General features: G+C 40.3%; 1 protein-coding gene across 1 annotated transcript in view; it reads left to right on the top strand.

Annotated features, from left to right (window-relative positions):
* Nucleotides 1-20,627, top strand: part of LOC147222600 (MAM domain-containing glycosylphosphatidylinositol anchor protein 2) — a 254,616-nt gene that overhangs the window by 101,075 nt on the left and 132,914 nt on the right. Inside the window, exon 3 of the mRNA XM_086167514.1 lies at nucleotides 3,473-3,647. Coding sequence (XP_086023640.1) covers nucleotides 3,473-3,647 — 175 coding nt within the window. The remainder of the gene's footprint in view (nucleotides 1-3,472; nucleotides 3,648-20,627) is intronic.

The raw sequence follows: 20,627 nt of genomic DNA, 5'->3' as shown, positions 1-20,627 counted from the left end.
ATATGATGCCCGCATAAGAAACAGACGTCGGATGCATTTGAATTACCGCTCGCCGTAACATCGCAGCGTGTGTGTTTTCAGATTGATGCAGAGATTTTCTGTTACATCCTTATCGAGATGAGCTTATGCTCCCCCGTGTAAGCAAATGTTTATCCTCCTCCCGGGACGTCCGATTTCAGTCGGAATGGCGTTATTATTGTTTAGACTCTGGTAGAACAAAGTGCCGTTATCGATTTTTGATGCCATTTACAAGCAAAGACGATTGGCGTAGAAGAAATGCAACCTGTGATTGTCCGTATATACATATAAAATAACATCAGCCGGGCTGTCAGTTGGCTCGGAAGAGCAATTATCATATCGCTCAAATCCGCCAGCTTCTCTCAGATCAAGAGTATTTGCATTGCGCTAAGGAAAGTGAAGAGGGTCAAACTGTTCTCAGCGGCGACACTTCAGGACTCCCCCTGCGGCTCCAGGCGCTCCGTCGTAAAAAGCAAAAGAGCGAAAGTAGCTCAAGGGTACGGGCGATGCTTTTAAGCTCACCGATACTATGTACTCGCTGCCCCGTGAAACAAACAAGACCAGTTTTCTTTTGAAAATATAAATAGTTATTTGAATATCCACGTCTTAGTGTCACTCCAACAATGCTCCCATTGATACCACGCTTTCCTAAAAACCTCAAAGCTCTTTTAGTCAAAAGGCAAAGGAAATGACTGGGGGGGATATAAGCTGCGAGAATATTGAATTCTGCTGAGGTCAACACGAGCCAGCTTGCTTTGTGTTTGTGTGAGAGGATTCGGAGGGCTGGAGGAGAGTGACACAGAATTAAAAAAAAAAAAAAATAGATATTTCCCGTCTGAATTATGCTCACGAGTTGAACTTTTGCTGAACTTGTGGTGTCGGTATACTACGCTTGCCGATCGATCATCGGCTGAGCGCATTGAATACTTTGTTGGAAAGCGAAGCAAGAGTTCTGTCTCTTTGCTGCATCAATTCGGAGGTATTTATTTTTAATTGCGATCGAACGTTTAACAAAATATTAGGACGAAAGCGCCGTCTGGCTGCGGTGAAGTTGATGAAAGGAGGAAATACAAAACACACACACATCTTTGAGTGTCATGATAGATCATTTATTTCTGCCTGCGTGAACAGCAGCACCGCAAGCGAGGGAGAGAATCTGAAAGTCATGTGATAAATTTCAGCTTCTGCCGCTTGAATTTCCCATGTCATCCCCTCTCTTCGCCCCCGAGCTCCATGGCGAGCCACTATCAAGTTCCGGTCACCCATCTGTCGTTTTGTTTTCCTCCCATCAGTTTGAGAAATAACAAGAATTTTAACTGTTTTCGCCTCAGTGTGGAGTTGTCATGGTTAAAAATCCTGCAGCGAGAGCGGCACAGAATGCACTCAACCCCCCCCACCCCCATATATCCCCTCCACAAAAGTGATATCCCCGTTCCGTCTGATCCTATCTGCGTAAAAACGGGATGCTATCAGCGTCCCAAGATGATGGTATCCCTGCACGATTTGGAGATATTGGATTCTAATTCCCACCCGCCCCCAGACAGAGATATGTGAATCTCTGCAGGCGAGGCCTGTCGTTGTGTGGCTAACTTGGGATTGAACGGAGCTCGGCGCTCTGCGGCGCTGACTATCTGGCCTCCGGGCCAGAGTTGTCACGGTACCTGTTCATGGCGTATGCTTTAATGAGGACAGGAGGGGGAGATGATGGAGAGTCAATTACAACCTCATGTTGGAGAGTAACACTATTTCACCTTTCATTACGTCTCAATGCCACGGGCTAACTGAGCCTCATCAGTGACGGAGAGGAAGTCATGCAGAGAAGGCCACGCTCAGATCAGTCTTGTTTGGTGCAGAGGAAGATTTTAGCTGTCAGGCTACCCTTCGCCGCCAAACCGGGCTAGGCTAGCTGGACGATATGGTGGGGGAAAATAAAAAAAAAAAAATAAAAAAGCCATGATCTGCTTAGGAATGGCGATCAAGTATTTGACACGCGACATATTAGAATAAATGAGATGTTTAACCCTTGTGTTGTCTTTCGGGTCAAAAGGGACCCACTACCATGTTTAGCGGTAGAAAAAACACCTTAACCTATTTTTTTCCAACTTGAAATTTTATGACTTTTCCTAAAGAGACCCCGAAATTAGAAAAGTGATACTTCTTTTTTGTTTATGTTTCCATGTGGGCTGTACACCACTAGGGTACAAAGATTGTCTTATGGGTCATTTTTGACCAGTAGGACAAGGGGAGTAAACACAATGTTAAGACCGCACGAGGGTTAAACTGTCTTAGAATTGCTTTTTTTTTAAATTTTGCAATTCTTTATAAAAAAAAAGGAAACACATTTCGATGACATGATAACCTCAATATCTAAAAAAAAAAAAAAAAATCATTGTTCATGTATTAATTTCTTTATTTTTATAGGTGACTGTTTTATGTATTTACTCGTGGGAATTTACAAAAAAATATATTATTCTATATTTGATTTATATAGAAAAATAATACGTAAATAAATAAATCAATAAGTGCAGGATAAAAGCTGGACAATGGTGTGAGAGGGTTTTTTGCAAATAGATGGTCTATGTTTAAATATGTGCACTCAAATCGTATGTCTACACACACACACACACACACACATGCAAACGTGATGAAAGGAGAAAATGAAATTACGTGAAACACAATAAACATGCTGTTGCTGCATTCATGACGATTGTACTATTTTTCAATTAGTTTAAGAAGATTTTAATCTACAATGGCAAAGCAACTCCTTTTATAATTATATACTAAAATATTAATTATATGAGCAAGAAAGAACCTTGAAATTTTCTCTGAAATGTAATATGTTATCGTATGTCGTTCCTCATGAAAGGAGCCAATAAAGAAGTCTTTAATTTACTGGAAGCGATAAGAAAAAAAGAAAATAAATATGGGAGGAACCAGTCTGGTATGTAGAACGTATTCATTTATTGGATTTGCTATTTTCATAAGGGAAAGACCTGGATATTAAAAACATACACGTACATACATGGACTCAAAAACATAGCGTGCACATAGTCCCATATAGTCCCATATACACTTTATATAGTCCCATATACACTTTATAGTTTCACTGAGACACTTTATAGTTTATAGTTTATTTTATTTCTAATTCTGCCTTTTCTTTTTATAATTATTACTGTTATTTTTTCTGTAACTCTGGCACAACAATTTCCTTCAGGATTAATAAAGTTGTTCTTATCTTATCTTATCTTATCTTATATACAGTTTGGGGTGCATATTCAACTCAGCCCCACAAAAATATATCAATATTTCATATATCATTGGCTCAATGTGATCTACTGCAGTTTCATTTCAATCATTTTAGTAATTACAATCCTGTCAGTTCTGATCCATTGGACGTAAATCGGAACCGGAGGCTGAAATCAGACTCTGGAATAACTCTTGGTTTTCTTGACAGATCCGATGGACAAAGACGGCGGGCAGCGTGTCGGACCGTTTCCAAGACTCCAGCGTCTTCAACGAGACGTTGCACATCGCGAAGATCCTGAGGAACCAGGGAGGTCGCTACTACTGCAAGGCCGAGAACGGCCTGGGCTCCCCGGCCATCAAGTCCATCAGGGTGGACGTCTATTGTAAGTTTGAAAAGAATTAATGAATTGAATTAAATAGCTGTTTTGAATATTCACATTTGCCCTGAATTCATGTTGTGCGCCTTAGTCTCTTGCGATAACGCCACTGGCAGCGCAGTTCGTGACAAATCTTCTAAAGTAGGGGTGGCAAACGTACGGCCCACGGGCCAATACCGGTCCACTAGGGGGGGTCCAATCCGGCCCGTGGAATAAATCTACAATTTCCACAAAAGTATGAAAAAATATTTCAACATCATGAATTACTTTTTAATAAAATGCAGTCAAGTACATTTTTAAATAAAAATGCAGTTCCTATATTCTCTGCAAGGAGCGCACTGTTGTTGTCAGTGTTAGCAACACGATGTGACTCAGCATATGTGACTCTCACTTACAGCAATGCTGCTTCCGGGTTTGTTTATAGTATATTTACTCATTGTTAGAACTTTACCTGCTTTTCTGTTGGCCCCGACAACCTCATCAGCAAGATGCCGATGTCAGAAAAGAGAAAAGTGGACATGGAGTGTATGGTTTTCCAAGAAAAATGGACCACTTCATATTTGTTTGTTGAGGTTAATGAGAGACCTGTATGCTTGGTATGGATGCAGCGAGTCTTTCGTGCCACTGTTAGTCTCGCCATGGCGTAAAATGCCACAAAATGCTCAGAGAACTGAAAAGACAGAACGGAGGCGTAGTGTTGTTGAAATCGCATTTGCTTTTCTTCATGAATCTCAGATCGTTCATTATGAATTTTTTAAAGGAACGGTTCATTACAGATAAAGATTTTTATAGTTGACCTGTTGTACTTTACACTAAAACAAAGAAAAAATGTGGAAAAATTTGAGTTACTTCTAGGATATTACGCGATACTTTTACAAATTTTTTAAATTAGGCCGTATGTGGCCCCTGTTCCAAAAGGAGTTTGCCAGCACTGTTCTGAAGGCTCACGGAAGTCGACGGCACCGTGAATCATGCATCACTTGCTTTGACTGTCTGCAACATTTTAAGGTCCAGTTCACAAATGATATTGTGCTTCCAGGCCATAAACACTCACATATTTTGCAGCTGAGTGTCATTTATCCGTTGTAAATGTTAGCTCAAATGTTACCCCTGAGCCGATAGTCATACCTAGCGCCCGGGTAAGCGGCTGTTGCCCTATCGGTTATGTACCGGGGGGAAAAAAAAAGGCAATAACAACAAAAATACGAGGCGAGATGCAAGTATCATGGAGACGACAGTAATGAAACACCTCCTTTGAAGTTTCCCCCCAATGAAATATTTAAAGCTTGTTATCTGATCCACGCTATTTTCCCCCTGCAGAGGCAGCGCTCGCACAGGGCTCTGCAGCGAAGCCCTATTTTTTCACATGTTGGAAGGTTTCGGTCACAACCACCTCCGCCGTGATCGCTGTGAAGTCGGAATGAAAAAAATCCCGAATGAAACTAAATTCCGGATTATTGAAGAATTTCGCCGATTTAATGAGGAGAGAAAACACGGAAGCCTCAGTTAAACCCTTGGCGGTGTTTATTATTTGATCGTCTCAAAGGCTTTATCGAAACATCCTAATCAAAACTGTTATCATATTTCTTTCGGATATCTTATTTTTTAAAAACTGGCTGAATTGCTGTAGCCAGTTGCTGTCTTTATTATTATCACACTTTTGTAGCTCAATATAGCTCTAGCCCTTTATTTCTCCTGTGAATGAAAACTAAAGTCGTTTAGAGTCAGAACATCCACAGGGACCTTGTTCTCTCCTGAGAATGTTAATTAAGCTAAAACCCCTTTTATTTTATTCTTTTGACACGGCCATCGACTGTAAGTGCAGCCTCTCTATTTTTAAAGTATCGTCGTGACAAATGGAAGCGATTCGTTAGCATTCTTCAGAGAAAACGGTGATTTAGTGGTATTGTTTTTATTGATTTCGCATCGATCGGCCTATTTCACCTGGTGAGCTTTGAGTCGGAGGAGCTGCTGGCCTTTCATCATCGCTGCACCAGACCGTCTCCGGCCCTGTTTCTAAGATATCTGACGTCATTGTTTCTGCTCGGGAGTGAAAGTCACGTGTGAGATTGCGTCGCTAATAAGCCAGAGCTCATACGTGCCCGCTTCATTCCCCCCGAAGCTGTCAAAAATGCGAACTTTGTAATTTCAACTATATTTAAAGAAGCAGGTGGCGCTGTTGTTTGTGCTTCTACTTTCACAGCAAGAAGGCCCCTGGTAATGGGGCTTTTCAGAGTGGAGTTTGCAACTTCTAGTGACGTCTGGTGAGGCACTGACCGATGTGCCTCATGATCGCTCTGCAGACGAAACTATAAACACGCAAATAGTTGTTGACAAAAAGCACATTGGAAATGTAGTTCATATAGCAAAAGTGTTTGAGAGGCAGCAATAACATGCCAGAAAGAAAGAAAGTCAGCCATCATTGCAAGATCTACAGGACTGTCTCAGAAAATTAGAATATTCTGATAAAGTTCTATATCTTTTGTAATGCAATTATAAAAACAAAAATTGCTTCTTCATGATATTCGAATATTTTGAGAGGATTTTTGAGTTTTCTTGAGATGTAAGCCATAATCAGCAATATTAAAATAATAAAAGGCTTGCAATATTTCAGTTGATTTGTAATGAATCCAGAATGTATGACATTTTTGTTTTTGTAATTGCATAACAGAAGATAAAGAACTTTATCACAATATTCAAATTTTCTGAGACAGTCCTGTATGTTGAGGCTCAACCATCCGCAGGCTCACAGCACGTCACTTTTGAACAGAAAATCCAGCGATCTAAAACTGGTGAAGTTGAAGGAAAAATGCAAATCACTGATAAATACAACCATTTAATTCTGTTTTTCATTTTACATTGTTTTCTTTCCAAGATTGGTAGGTGAGGCACAGCCTCTCCTGCCTCCCCTGACTGCACATCGCTGGCACCTTCTTCCCAAATTTGATTGGGTTTTCTCTGGTTTCCTCCTTCAGTCCAAAAATATGATGAATTTCATCAGAAAGCCTAAATATCCAAAACCTGTGGATGACAGTCTTTATATAACGTGTGAATGAATGAGTGAATGGTTGTATTTCTAAATACAGTGAATAGTAAATGTGAAAATCCAGTGATTTTGAATTAAAAAAAAAATCTAAAACGTGTGAAGTTAAACGGAAAATATAGTGCAAATCACTGATAAATATAACCCATTTGATTCTTTTTTTTTCATTTTACATTGTTTTCTTTCCAAGATTGGCAAGTGAGGCACAGCCTCTCCTGCCTCCCCTGACATCACTGGCACCTTCTCCCCATATTTGCTTGTTTTTTTTCTCCAGTTTTCTCCCTCAGTCTGAAAACATGTTGAAGGTTCATCGGAAACCAATAATCTCTCAAACCTGTGAACGGTTGTATGTCCAAATACGGCGCCGTGATATTTGGATGGATGAATATTTCAAGAAACATACAATTTTTATTTTTAGTTTTTTCTCACGCTTTACTTTTTGTTTGCATTCCTGATTATTTCCGGATTCTTTTTAGTAACATTCAGCTTATTTCTTACTGATTTTCCTGAATTCCTTGATGGGCAATGCTTAGGATGAGATCTCCATCGATATGTTTTCCTGTTTCAGAGCCGTCGGTCATCACATTAATGAGATACTGAAGAGTATAATCATCGCTCGTATTACAGCTTCGAAATCACATCCCGACTTCCTCCTAAATGTTTCTTCTCTGCCTCGCTCTTCAGTCACATATCACTATCTCGCTTTCTCTTGTGAGCTAGACTACAAAACCGCTGACCCATTTGTCCTTAATTTGTTGCCAAACATCCAATTTTTAGTCGTCGGGAAAAAGGAAAGCATGGCGAAGCAGAAAAAAAAAAAACACAAACAAGCAGCACTTGAGCCCTTTCCATTCGGCGGCGGCCTCCGTGAGTCGCTTAAGTAATGTGCTACTCGCTCTCGTCCTCCCTTCCACCGCGGAGAGAGATGCAGCCGGGATTTCGCAGGCAAGGAAAACCACTTTGACTCCAGGTTTAAAAGAGTTGTAACTTACCTGTCTGCCCTCCTTGCAACATCTCTGCATATGTGAGGAAGAGGGACACGGTTTCAACGCGTGTGATTTTTAGAAAGCCGACGCGTGTTCGGGTCGGGCGAAGACGCCTGGTAGATACGAGAGCCGCGGAAATGCTTTGATTCGATAAAAAGCGAGCGAACGGCGAAAACTAATGGTGCACTCTCTCTTTAAATCTGGTTTGTTGCTTCTATAACGCGATAAGGGGCGAAAGGGGGGGGTTGTTAAAATACATTTTCGGAAAGTCAATTCAGACCTCGGAATACGGCGGCGGAGAGCCCACCCTTATGCGTCGCGTTGTTCCCCGGTCTCTCGGAGTGTGTGTGTGTGTGTGTGAGCCGCATTCATGTACCTGTTTATTTGGACCGACACAGGCAGAGGTTTTCGGAATGGAAACTTGTTTAGAAAGCCCGTGGATGTCTTGTGAAGCAGGAGAGCAGGGATGAATGCTTCTCAGCAGCTGACAGTTGGGGAGTCGGCGCGCCATTTCTCCCTGGCTGCACTAAAGAGCTGGAAGACCAGACGTTGAAATGAAGCCAGATAACACACCAGACAAAGACCTGAGGATAATCAGCGAGTGTGTGCTTCCTCGGTGCGTCGGGTTTCATCATCTGGCGTTCCGAGGTCGCACTTATCATGTTAAAGAGCAGCCGGAGCTGGCTGACATGGCAGAAGAGGAAGATGAAAAAAAAAAGATATATCACCGCCAGCGGGACAGTATTTATTCTAACCTAAATTGAATCTAATTTCAATGTCTTGAAAATCTTGATTTAAACAAAGGGGGAAAAAAAAAAAAAAAAAAAAATATCAGTGTATCGTCCAGTCTTAAAATCTACTTTATTTATAAATGTTACGACAAAGACAACTGAATTAGTAATTTGGGAATAATTGATCGGTTGTGTTAGACGAGAGAGGAAAACACGCAGAAATCCAGTTTTAGAAGCCTCGACACCAGACAGATATTAGTCTCAGCCTTCGCCGTCACCGAGTCACCCTTCGACTTGTGAAGTATTAAATATGTGCGTACGCTAACCTCGGTATAATACGGTCCGGCTCAATTTCGCCGTAAAAAACTATCACAATAATAAACATGCAGTTAAAATAATATCTCTCCAACGGTGTCAATAAAAAAAAAAAAAAAAACAGCAAACATTATTATCTTTGCAATTCTGGATTTACGACAGAGCCGCTGTATCAGTCCGCTTTGGATTTAATATAAGCCACAGTCATATAAAATATGGGAACAATATAATTTTTAGCCCCGAACAAATGCAGTAATAACTGCAAGATGGCGAGTGTATGTAAAACAGAGATTGCGGCCTTCAGATACATGAATAAAATCATAATTAATATTGCGTGAGGCCTTGGTATTGATTCATTTATTAAAAATGTATATCGATGGCTTGAATGCAAAACCTCCTATCTGAAAAAAAAACAGTTTTTTCAGGAAATTAAAAAAACATTTCATTTGGTTATAGTATGGTTGTTGTTAAAGATATCTAAGAATATTCTATTGTTCACAGACTTTATTTCTATGTTATAATTTAAAAATACATAGCATGTTTTTTTTTTTTACCACTGACAATGCAGATGAGGGTTTTTTTTTTTTCCTATTTTTCCTGCTTCATTGTGCACATAGGAGTTTTGTCATGTGACATTTATGTCAAAAGAAAGGGCAGGATTATCTTGCAGATAGACTGAAAATGTGGAGCCGTCCCATTTCTCACCATTCAATGCAAAAACCCCAAATTGAAAAATTCGCAGATAGGAGGTTTTGCATTCCAGCCATCGATATATATATTTTTTGCTGATGCATATCCAAATGCACTGCGGACAGCAAAGTAGGAATTTCGCTGTACAGGGAAACACGTTTCCAAACTGTACATGTGACAATAAACGCTTTGAATCTTGAATCTCAAATCCATTTCCCCGCGTTGCCCTGCGAGCTCAATTATCCTGCCTTGTATGATGTTGCTCAAATCACATCTTTTTTCTCCCGAGGCGTTTTCTCCTGGCCAGCAGTGAAAGCGACTAGTTTCAGTCATTCATTCATCCATTCATTATCTCTAATGCTAATGCTAATGCTGCGCGCTATTCAAGCTGTCATTGGTTCAGAGGCAAACACAGGGCCGCACATAGAGATATGCAAACATCCGCTCACTCATTCACACGTCGCCGTTCATTCTCTTGTTCACACATCTGGACGATTTAGCCTCCTACTGCATGTTTTGGATGCAAACTCCACGCGGAAAAATTAAACCAGGGACCTTGTTGGTGTGTTGCTGAGGCCCTTCTTTTGTTGGTCTTTATGATGTAAGTGTGTTCGCGTCAGCCGCCTGCCAAGAGTCATGGGTTATGTTTTCATTTTTTAAAATAAATCACAGAGATCGTCTTCATTTCTCATTATTTCTGATAAAAAGGGAGAAATAGATAGTTTTTCTTCACAATTGCTTCTTAATGAAGGAATAGTATTACATTTTTTGTACTATTCCTGAGAGTAAATACATAAAACAGAAAATACATGTGGCTACCAGCAAATGGTTTTATTTTAGGGAAAAAAAAATACTGAAGATCAACATCAACATTTCTATTGTAATGTCAATATGATCAGTAAGAAAACCGTATTGCTTTATGTTGATTCCTGTTTTGTCTGTATTAACATAAAAATTCAAATGCTCGAATAGATCTATGGATTTTTTTTTTCTAAAAATAAAACCATTCGCTGGTAATCACACACATTGTCTATTCTATGAATTTATAGTCGCTCTTTAGTTTTGCATTTGTAGTCATCTATACACAATCTAGATTAGATTGAACTTTATTGTCATGTAAGGATACAGAGAAACGAAATGCATTTAGCATCTAGTCAGAAGTGCATCTGTACAGGATGTGTAGTATTTATAGATAAATGCAGTATTTATAGAATAAATGCATGTTTTTTCTGCCAGTGCAAGCAGAGATGGATATAATATGAGTAGAATATGTAAATGTAGTGCAAGTATGGCGGATAATTGTCATAATAGTAATAATTGATTATATTATGATCATCAGTATTATTAACAATAATAATTAATTATATTTAATTAATTTGTTATGATTAGTTAATTCATGATAATTAAGTAATTTCTTATAATTGTATAATTGGTATAATCTATGGGATAGATCCAGTCCAAGGAATTCATTGCAATTTTCCTGGAAAATAATCTTGAAAATACTAAGAGCCCTCATTAAGTTATAGATATACAGGGAAAGTTTTCTTAGTTTGGAGTTGAGTGTGAGCTGCAGAGAAGAAAGGGAAGGATAATCAATGGATAAGTGACCCGTCCGGCCCCGAGGAGCCGGTATTAGCTCTATAGGTAGCTCAAAGCTAACACATTTACAAAGCTCAGAAGTCTATCCAAGCACATTTTATACTTGCCAAAGCCTCGGTGAATGTTTGTCCGCGCCGGCGTCTGCAGGGAAGGTCCTCTACGAAGTTAATAAAGAATGTCGTCCGGCTCCAGCGGATCGATTTCGAGATCAAAACACTCCTTTTTTTTTTTTTTTTACCTATGGGGGAATCATTTCACTGTTTTCATTTAATTTCAGGTGCATTCTTTTTGCTGCAGCTTCACCGAACAACTGAGTTGTTCTGCAGAAGCAGCTTATTTCAGGCTCTGAGAAATTCATTGACTTGCGCCAGCGCAATTTACCAGGGAGGGATTTGGCAAAGGCATGAGCAGGAGATGTGCATCACAAATCTAACTATGACAATTTTTTTTTTTTTTTTTTTTTTTTTTTTCGATAAACGTCGTTTATGGAACGTTCGTTTATTACAGTATTTTTCTGATGGAATTATGTTTGTCTGATAAAATCAAAAGCGCCCGTGTGGTGAATTTTCAATCGATCCAAACCCTGAAGCGATTAATAATAAACAAGCAATCAATAGTTGCAATCTTCATATTAATCCGCTTCCATAATACCAAAACTACAATATATCTCTGTGATGAACAATGCGACTTTCGGGCCAATTGTTTGTTTCCCTAGTTGCATGGGACCAAATGAAATGGCACCTTCATGTCATGCCAAAAGTTAAAAATTAAAACTGAGCAGATGTTCTTTGCAAGACACAGAGCTGGGAAGGTGATTTAGAAATTCCCCTGAGGTCCTGGAATGGATTGATAGATAGTGGGCTGAACGTTTAATTCTAAAACCTGCTCGAAATCAAGTGTTTTGTTCAGCGATGGTTATTTGGAGTCCTGAACTGTGAGCTTCCCATCACGCCTTTACCGCAATTTTTTTTTTTTAACTTTTTATCCTGGAGAGTTGTTTTTATCCAAATGTTTGATTTGGCAGAGATAATTCTACAATTTTTCGGTGATAGCAATCGTTCACTGTCTTTTTCGTAATTATAAAGTTGTTCTGTAATTTTCATCTCCTTATGCAGTCATTATTGCTTTTCTTGTGGATGTCTGTATTGGGTGCATCATTTGTTTGACTGAAACAAATGATGGTCTCATAGTTTTTGCATTCTTATCTGGAAGGAGTTAAAATAGCAAATAAAATGAAGTTTCAGTCTGATGCTGTTAAGCAGGGGTGTCAAACTCATTTTGGTCATTTGATCATTTGGCGGCACAGTAAAATCATTACCTAGAAGTAACACTAAGTTCAAATTTTTCTTTTGTTTTAGTGTAAAGGAGATAAACAAGTAAATTATAAAAACTCTTTAAATGTAATGAACTGTTCTTCTAAAAAACACATGACGAATTAATATAACAAATGAATATTAAAAAAGACTCGATGAAATTACACCCTAAAAAATATCATTGAGTTAAAAGAGAATATCTTGCAACTGTGGGAAAATTTGGCACTAGAATTTATTTAAAAAAGGATTGGCAGCATGTATAATGTCAACAAGGCTATTCTTTAATATTCTATGAAATCAATCTTTTCAATTTTGCCTGTTTTTTTTTGTTTTTTTTTCCCCGATCGTTTTTGTGGTTTTGGAAAAAGATCGTTTTAACAATGTCACTAGATGTTTTTTCATCAAAAAATCTTTTTTTTTTTTTTTTTCAAATTTGGAAGCAGAAAATGCATTGCAAAGTCACTTTTTTCATTTCTTCCTTGCCTGTTTTTTTTTTTTAAAACCCACTGTATAATCCCGCCAGATGCATGTGAGAAAAAATGTTCGGGCCGCACTAACACAAAGACTTGATCTCAGTCAGGGGGCCACAATATATTGTTTTGAGGGCCGCAATTTGCCCGCGGGGTGCGATTCTGAGACCCCTGCTGTTAAGAGTCAGCACACAGCGCATTGGCAATCGATAGCGTCAACTTATTTCCAACTCAGTCGGGTCAATTAACTTAAACACGACAGCTGCACATGCAAAGTTCTTATCCGCAGCCGAGCCGGTCGGATGGCGTCGGAAGATCAAATGACTCACAGGAAGAAGCGTTCAGAAACAAAAAAACAGAAGCAAAATGAAAGCCGCGTAATCTGCTGTGATCAAATTTGATGATAAATTTGTTTGAAGCCATTCCCGCAGCAGCCTGCTGGCAGAAATCCACGTCGGACCGTTTCTCTGATGACAGACACACTCACGGCGTCTGATGACTGTTATTGATTTTCCGACACATGTTCGGTTAGTGTCTGGATTATTTCCAAATCTGCCTTCAACTTTTATGGTTTTGTTGTTACAATTGTTGGATTTTTGGCAGGTTTCATCTTCAGAAAGATCTCAAAGAATTAGGTCACTAATTTACTCACAAAAAAAAAAAAAAAAAAATCCTCTGACCATTTAAGATCTCATATCTTTTTGTATTTTACACTTATTATTTATTTAGGTCAGGGGTCGGCAACCCGCACCTCTTTCATTCCTCTGATGCACCTCCCTGTGGCCTTAAAAAAATAATTCATATTAATAATAAAAGTTTTTAATTAAAATATATTTTATTTTTGTTGACATTTTTAAATGTAATTTTGTAAAGTCTAAATAAAATCTATTCAAATATTTTTGTCACTCTTTCTCCACGCGCCAGAAAAAAAGGATGATGGAATTTTTGGTTTAGTTGTGCCGGTGGATAATTTAACTTTTCGTTCATGAATACAAGAAGGGCTTAAATAGACATTCAGTATTTTGCTTACAAGTAACCTTCAACCCAACATTTTTTTTTTCCAAGTTCGAAATATTTTGTTGCATGCAGACATTCAATTTAATTTCGCTGCAGTTGTTGATTGATTTAAAAAAACAAAACAAACAAAAAAAAAAAAACCCACATACTTTGTTCAATTTTAAATTTCCAAAGGAGTGTTTTCTTTACTTTGGGGAAACGGGTCCAAATGGCCCTTTGAGTGGTAAAGGTTGCTGGTCCCTGATTTAGGTGGAATATTTTTAGGATATAACCCCCTTTATTTCCTTTTCCTCGAAATAGTGAGCCTCCTTGGAAAAAGAGACTCCTAAACTCATGCAGTTTAGGTTTGTGGTTGCTAAGCAGCCAAGATATTCAAGTTACCACTCCACAGCGAGCCATAAGCTGGCTCCTTCCCAGAAAAATTCAAAATATTAGATGCAGTTCGCAAAATACGGCCTATCCATTTCCACGCTGAAGACGTGGGAAGCTCTCAGCGACACCAGATCTCGACTTTTCCGTTCATACTCAAAAGTCAGTCAATAGAAAAACCATAGTGAAGGCATTAAAATTAGATTTTATTAGACAATTATAAGAGACATGGGTATACAGTGAGACGTCTATAGGCGTTGCATACAAGCAGCTTAGGAAAATACTGTGACCAGTGGAATGTAGAAAAAAAAAAGGCATTAATGAATCTTGGACATCTGTTTTTTTTACAAAGCTGTGTCTGCAGACACACTAGCTGAAGTCAAACATTATTGTGGCATCGGAGTCTTTATCCAAAGACGGCCGTCACAAGGACAACTCGGCCGAAGATACTTCTAGACGTTTCACCTCTCAGCCAAGGGGGCTTCCACCGCGATCTGCATAGCTGCCCTGGATGACCGAGAATCCCCACAGTCATGTCCGTGTCTTTGCCCACTCATGCGTGAGAGTGGAAACAAAAATAAAGGCTGCCCATTGGGCTCCAGAACACACTTATGCATGAACACACTCTACCAGTGAGGTCCTGACTCACACACACGTCAAAAGCTTAACGTATCTTGGCATACGCCTCCTCGGCTGTGCAGCTCCCTGCAGTGTGAGGCCGAGTCAAGGAAGGGAGTCTGTTTTATGTTTGCCTTCCATCAGTGGAGTTCATGAAGGAGCTCGGAGACCAAACAGCAGCTGATGGTGTTTGTTTAGTAGCAGCACTGGCTTTGCTTTATCCAGTCACTCAGTATAACTGCCTATCTCATCAGGTGTCCAATTCATTGCCTCTGTTGCAAGGTGCCTGAGCAAATGTGTGTGCAGAGCAAGAGAGGATTGGGAGTTTGGGAAGCAGCATTGTCTCCCAGAAACCCAGAACATAGTTCTAAAAATACAAATCTAATTGACCCAGGCGTAACAGTTGCCGCTGTACATGTTTATTACCGCTATTCATGCTCCGTGCCTGTGTTTAATACCCCGGAGAGTCTGGCTGAAATCGGCGAGGCGACATGCGTGTGTGTGGAGGGAGTTGAGTGGGATTGTGGTCACGGTGGGGGGAGGGAGTGAATTGTCTCAAGAGCTGAGGGCATGGGTTGAGTAATGACTAAAATTGAGGGAAATATTCATATTTAACCCACGGACCGCCATCTAGTCATCTCACGTATGCCACACCTGTCATACGTGTACTTAATATGAGCCACTGCATCTGCTGGCAGATGTTTAACGGCGCGCGTCGTCATGCTTGTTCGTAGGACCCGCAATAAGGATCGGCTGGAATACAGCGAGAAGCGAGAGGCTCAATGGGAGGAAGGAACTGGGAGGACGTACGCAACGTAGCACAGGGTGGTCAGGGAAGGGAAAAGAGGTCGGGAATCGGGATCGTACAGCATCTTCCTGCTTAGGGAGTGCGTAGTGCAAGGGGGTCAGGGAAGGGAAAGAGGTCGGCAGTTGGGATCATCCAGGATCTTCCTGTTTACAGAGTGCGTAGTCCAGGGGGTTCAGGGAAGAGAAAGAGGTTCGGCAATTGGGATTGTATAGGATCTTCCTTCTTAGGGAGCATGTAGTGCAAGGGGGTCAGGGAGGGGGAAGAGGTTCAAAATCGGGATCGTCCAGGATCTTCCTGCTTAGGGAGTACGTAGTGCAAGGGGGTCAGGGACGGGAAAAGGGGTCGGCAATTGGGATCGACCAGGATCTTCCTGTTTACGAGTACGTAGTGCAAGGGGGTCAGGGAGGGGGAAGAGGTTCAAAATCGGGATTGTCAAGGATCTCCCTGCTTACGGACTATGTAGTGGAAGGGGGTCAGGGAAGAGAAAGAGGTCGGCAGTTGGGATCATCCAAGATCTTCCTGTTTACGCAGTACGTAGTCCAGGGGGTTCAGGGAAGTGAAAGAGGTTCGCAGTTGGGATCGTCCAGGCTCTTCCTGCTAAGGGAATACGTGGTGCAAGGGGCTCAGAGGCTGGGAGGGCGTCAACAACGGCGCACAGGGAGTCGGGATCATCTCCCAGTATCTTCTAGTGTAAAACTTGGTCCATTGTCAAAGGTTTAGCGAACCGCCTGCATTAACTATCCATGTATATCCTTTATCTTGAGTAACAGCCAGCAATCCGTTCAGAGGTCTTACCCCCAACACTGTCTCAAGCTCTGCAAACTGCATTAAACTACATTAAAAACATATAAAATTAGTGATCCTCTAACCAAGGGGTGACGTGAAATCGTATCAAACGCAAAGCTTGAAATGTTTACCTCCCCTTTATCAGTCTATACGTTTGACAACAATTTGAAGATGTGTTATTTGATGTACATTATCATTGTCAGTCATCAATCCAGCCAAAACAGGCTATTATTGCAGTTGTATATAAATGAATTTAGTTTATTAGGCAAGGAAAGTAAAAAGACGAGTAACAGCTCCCTAAACTACATTAACTTTTAATGATATATTTAGCCAATCAAATTGGCTGTTCCACATGATTTCTTTTTAATGTAATAACTAATGTGATATTCTTTCACTTCCATTTGCTGAGCCGTCTCTGAAATAGTTGGGAGCCCCCCTGGACCCCTTGGACTCTCACTTTAAAAACCTCTGTCTTGTGATGAAGTTGTTGATTGCTTTAGTCAGGAGGAGGATTTCAGGCTTTAGGCTCAGAAATGTCTTCCTGGGTTCCAAAGATAAACTGTACTGTAAAATTGAGACGATGGAGCACACCTGAATGTAAGCCACATTGACTAAAAATAAATACATTTGTACATAAATCGGCCGCACTTGTCTATAAGCTGCAGGTGTCCACATTGTAACATGAAATATTAACACGGAAACTTTTTTTTTTTAATTTTTATTTAACTACATAGCGGTAACATCCACAAATACGGACTGGAAATGCTTTTTTTTTCAGAACAGTGAATGTTTAACGTGGCTGAGGGAAAAAAAAAAGAATAATAATGTGACAAGGCTAAATATTTTGGCTGCTAGCCTGCAAAAAAACCTATAAATTCTTTGCGTCGTTGTTTAAGCCGCAGTGTTAAAAGTGTTGTTAAAAAAGAGTGTTAAAAAATAGAGGCTTATAGTACGGAAATTACGGTAGTGTGCTCAAGCCAGTGTTCTGCTTTATTATGTTATATTTGTACTGCAGATATTAAAGATAATAACCTACCTGTTGAACGACAATTCCTATATTGCTTTTTAGAATTGACGGCTCTAGTACTTCTTGGCGTGACCATGTGGTGCATGACTCTACCCTCAATAATCGGGAAAAAAAATCACATCCGCAAACATAATTGATCCCCTAATTGATCTCTAAAAAAGATAATAACGCGACAGTAACCCTTAGTTGTTGCTCTATAACTGTCAGTATAGCCAGTGTTAGAATAAAGAAGAGTCAGTGTGGTGCAAGTGAAATTAATCACTCACAAATGTACTTATACATACAAGAACATACCCACATACTCACATATAGGCTGTGTTGGAAATGTAATCAAAGCAACTGATTATAATGAGAAGCAATGGATAATCAGTGCTGACGACATAGAAAAGAGAAACGGCACAGTCAGTTGATGCACCTATCTTCTTTTCCTTTTGGCTTTTCCCTTCAGGGGTCGCTACAACCAATCAACCTTCTCCATCGAAGCCTGTTCTCCGTATCCTCCTCTCTCACAACAGCTCACTTCATTGCGTCCATAAATCTTCTCCCTGGTCTTCCTCTAGACCTTCTGTCTGGCAGCTCCAATCCCAGCATCCGTCTACCAATATAATCACTATCCCTCTTCGGTACGTGACCGAACCATCTCATTTCTGGCCTCTCTGACCTTCTCTCCAAAACATCCAACATGTGCCATCCCTCTGATGGACTCATTCCTGATCCTATCCCTCCTGGTCACTCACAAAGAGAACCTCAACATCTTCATCTCTGCAACCTCCAGCTCTGCCTGCTGTCTTTTTGTCATTGTAACTGTTTCTAGTCCAAACAGCATCACTGGTCTCACCACTGTCTTGCACACCTTTCCTTTCATTCTGGCTGATAGTCTTGTGTGTCATTGTACCCCTGACACTTTTCTCCACCCATTCCAACCTGCTCGAACCCGTCTCTTCACCTCTTTTCCACACTCTCCGTTGCTCTGGACTGTTGACCCCAAGTACCTGAAATCCTCCAACTTCCTGATCTCCACTCCCTGTAGCCTCAGCGTTCCACCCGAGTTCCTCTCATTCACACGCATATACGCTCTCTTTCTGTGACTAACTTTCGTACATCTCCTTTCCAGAGCAAACCTCCACCTCTCTAGATTTTCCTCAACCTGTTCCCTGCTCTCACTACAGATCCCATTGTCATCTGCAAACATCATAATCCATGGGGATTCCTGTCTAACCTCATCTGTCAGCCTGTCCATCACCACTGCAAACAAGAAGGGGCTCAGAGCTGATCCCTGATGGAGTCCCACCTCTACCTTAACTTCTCTGTTACCCCTACAGCACACCTCACCACTGTCTCACAGCTAGCATACATGTCCTGCACCAGTCTAACATACTTCTCTACCACTCCAGACCTCATACAATGCCAGAGTTCCTCTCTCGGCATTCTGTCGCATGCTTTTTGTAGGTCTATAAAATCACAATGCAGCTACCTCTGACCTTCTCTAGAGTTCTCTTATTAGCATTCTCAAAGCAAATATCTGTTGTACTCAAGAGTGATGTACTTATACGTATGCCAAGTAAAATGATGAACATACTTCTTGTCTGCTTAGACTACATTGTCGTTTGGGGAATGTTGTTTGACTTTATCTTTACAATGCTGAATGATTTTTGAGCAAGTGCTTGCCAGCAAAAGATTGGGCACAGATTTTGCTCGGCTATAAAACTTTTGACAACCCGGGAAAAAAAAAAAAAAAGAGTAGAAATATGCTGCTAATGTGGCCTGTTGGCACAAAGCTGCAAATCCCTTTGGACACGCTAGTCGTAAAATAGCCATATTTCAGCAAGAGTCATAAAAAGTCATAAAAATCAAATCTTTGGACTTAGTCGTAAGCTAACTATTTAGAGAACCCTCTGTTTATAGGTAACACCGAGACAAATTGCTGTGCGTTTCAAATAGTTCCTCAAAGAGGCTGTATTTTGGTAACTTCTGCTCCTAGCTGCATGCAACAACCATCTCAAGGATATTCAAGAAACTGAGCGGTAGAAGCGCAGAAGGGGCCCGATAACATTTGGAGGAAGATCTGTTCAACACTGCAAAAAATTGCATTTCTTTTCACTGACCTTGACGGCGTCTGGGCCCTTCCAGTTGTTCATGTGTGTTCGGATTGGGAAAGATGTCTGCCCCACTTTCCGGAGCTTTAAAGAAAGCCGAAGCTTGACAGGCCTGCCATCCCCCGTTACAGTTGCACTTGGACAAATCGGTTGGAAATTTATCATATTTTTCATTCATGCATTTGGAGCTCATTCCTTACTCCTTAAAACCGACCCATAAATAGAACCCCACCACCACCACCACCACCACCCCCAAGTTTGACACCCTCGTCATTAATTTTGATTCGAACATGTGACTGATAGTCTAGAAATGACAGGGGCGCTTTGCGATCATCTGATATGAGATGATGCATTATGCAATACTCCGAGAAGACCTCATAATACATGTAGACAAAGATATATGTGTGGCGGCTGGAAAGTGCCGTTAGATGGAAATGACCTGTTGTGATAAATGGTGTGATACAGCCACGAGGAGTTATCTGAGCCTTGTTTGAATCAGGACAGAATGAATCAGCACATTATGTGTACATTATGTAAATATTTGCTGGTGTGGTTAATGGAGGTAAAGCCAGTTCATGACTGCCCATTACTCTTTCAAGGACTTGCAGTGGTGAGGGGCCCTTAATCAGAAAAGAAGGAGTCAAACCATCTCACACCACTGAATTTCTCCTCATCCTCGGCATCAAACGGTGTTTGTGCTATAAATGCTGATTGGATTATCTTGTGAATTATACATTCCTTATTTTCTTTCTTATCTTTTCTTTTTTTTTCCATTTTGTTTTTAACTCCCCTCCCTTTTTTTTTTTTTTTTCTTTTTACATTTTGTATCTAGATGAGGAAAGGCCAGAGATAAAATGTTGACAGCTACTTATTTCGTATCTGCAAGGCAGTATTCTTTTTTTTTTTTTTTTTTTGGATGTGCAAGAAAAAACTAATGACACGAAACTGAAAACACAGAATAATAATAAGCATAATGACGTTGATCTCGACATCTCTTTTGCATTGATCGATTGAGCAGAAAAGCTCAATAATTAGCTGCAAATGTTATTGGTGGTGTGTGAAGGAATTAATAATATCGAGAATAAAAGTGTTGGAGTGTCACAAGGGAAAAATCCCTC

The sequence above is a fragment of the Fistularia commersonii genome, chromosome 20 (assembly GCF_037954325.1).
Source record: "Fistularia commersonii isolate RoL2024-O1a breed Wild chromosome 20, RoL_Fcom_v1.0, whole genome shotgun sequence".
Taxonomy (NCBI): Eukaryota; Metazoa; Chordata; class Actinopteri; order Syngnathiformes; family Fistulariidae; genus Fistularia; species Fistularia commersonii.
The sequence above is the reverse complement of the archived record's forward strand: the minus strand, read 5'-3'. Positions and strand labels throughout refer to the sequence as shown.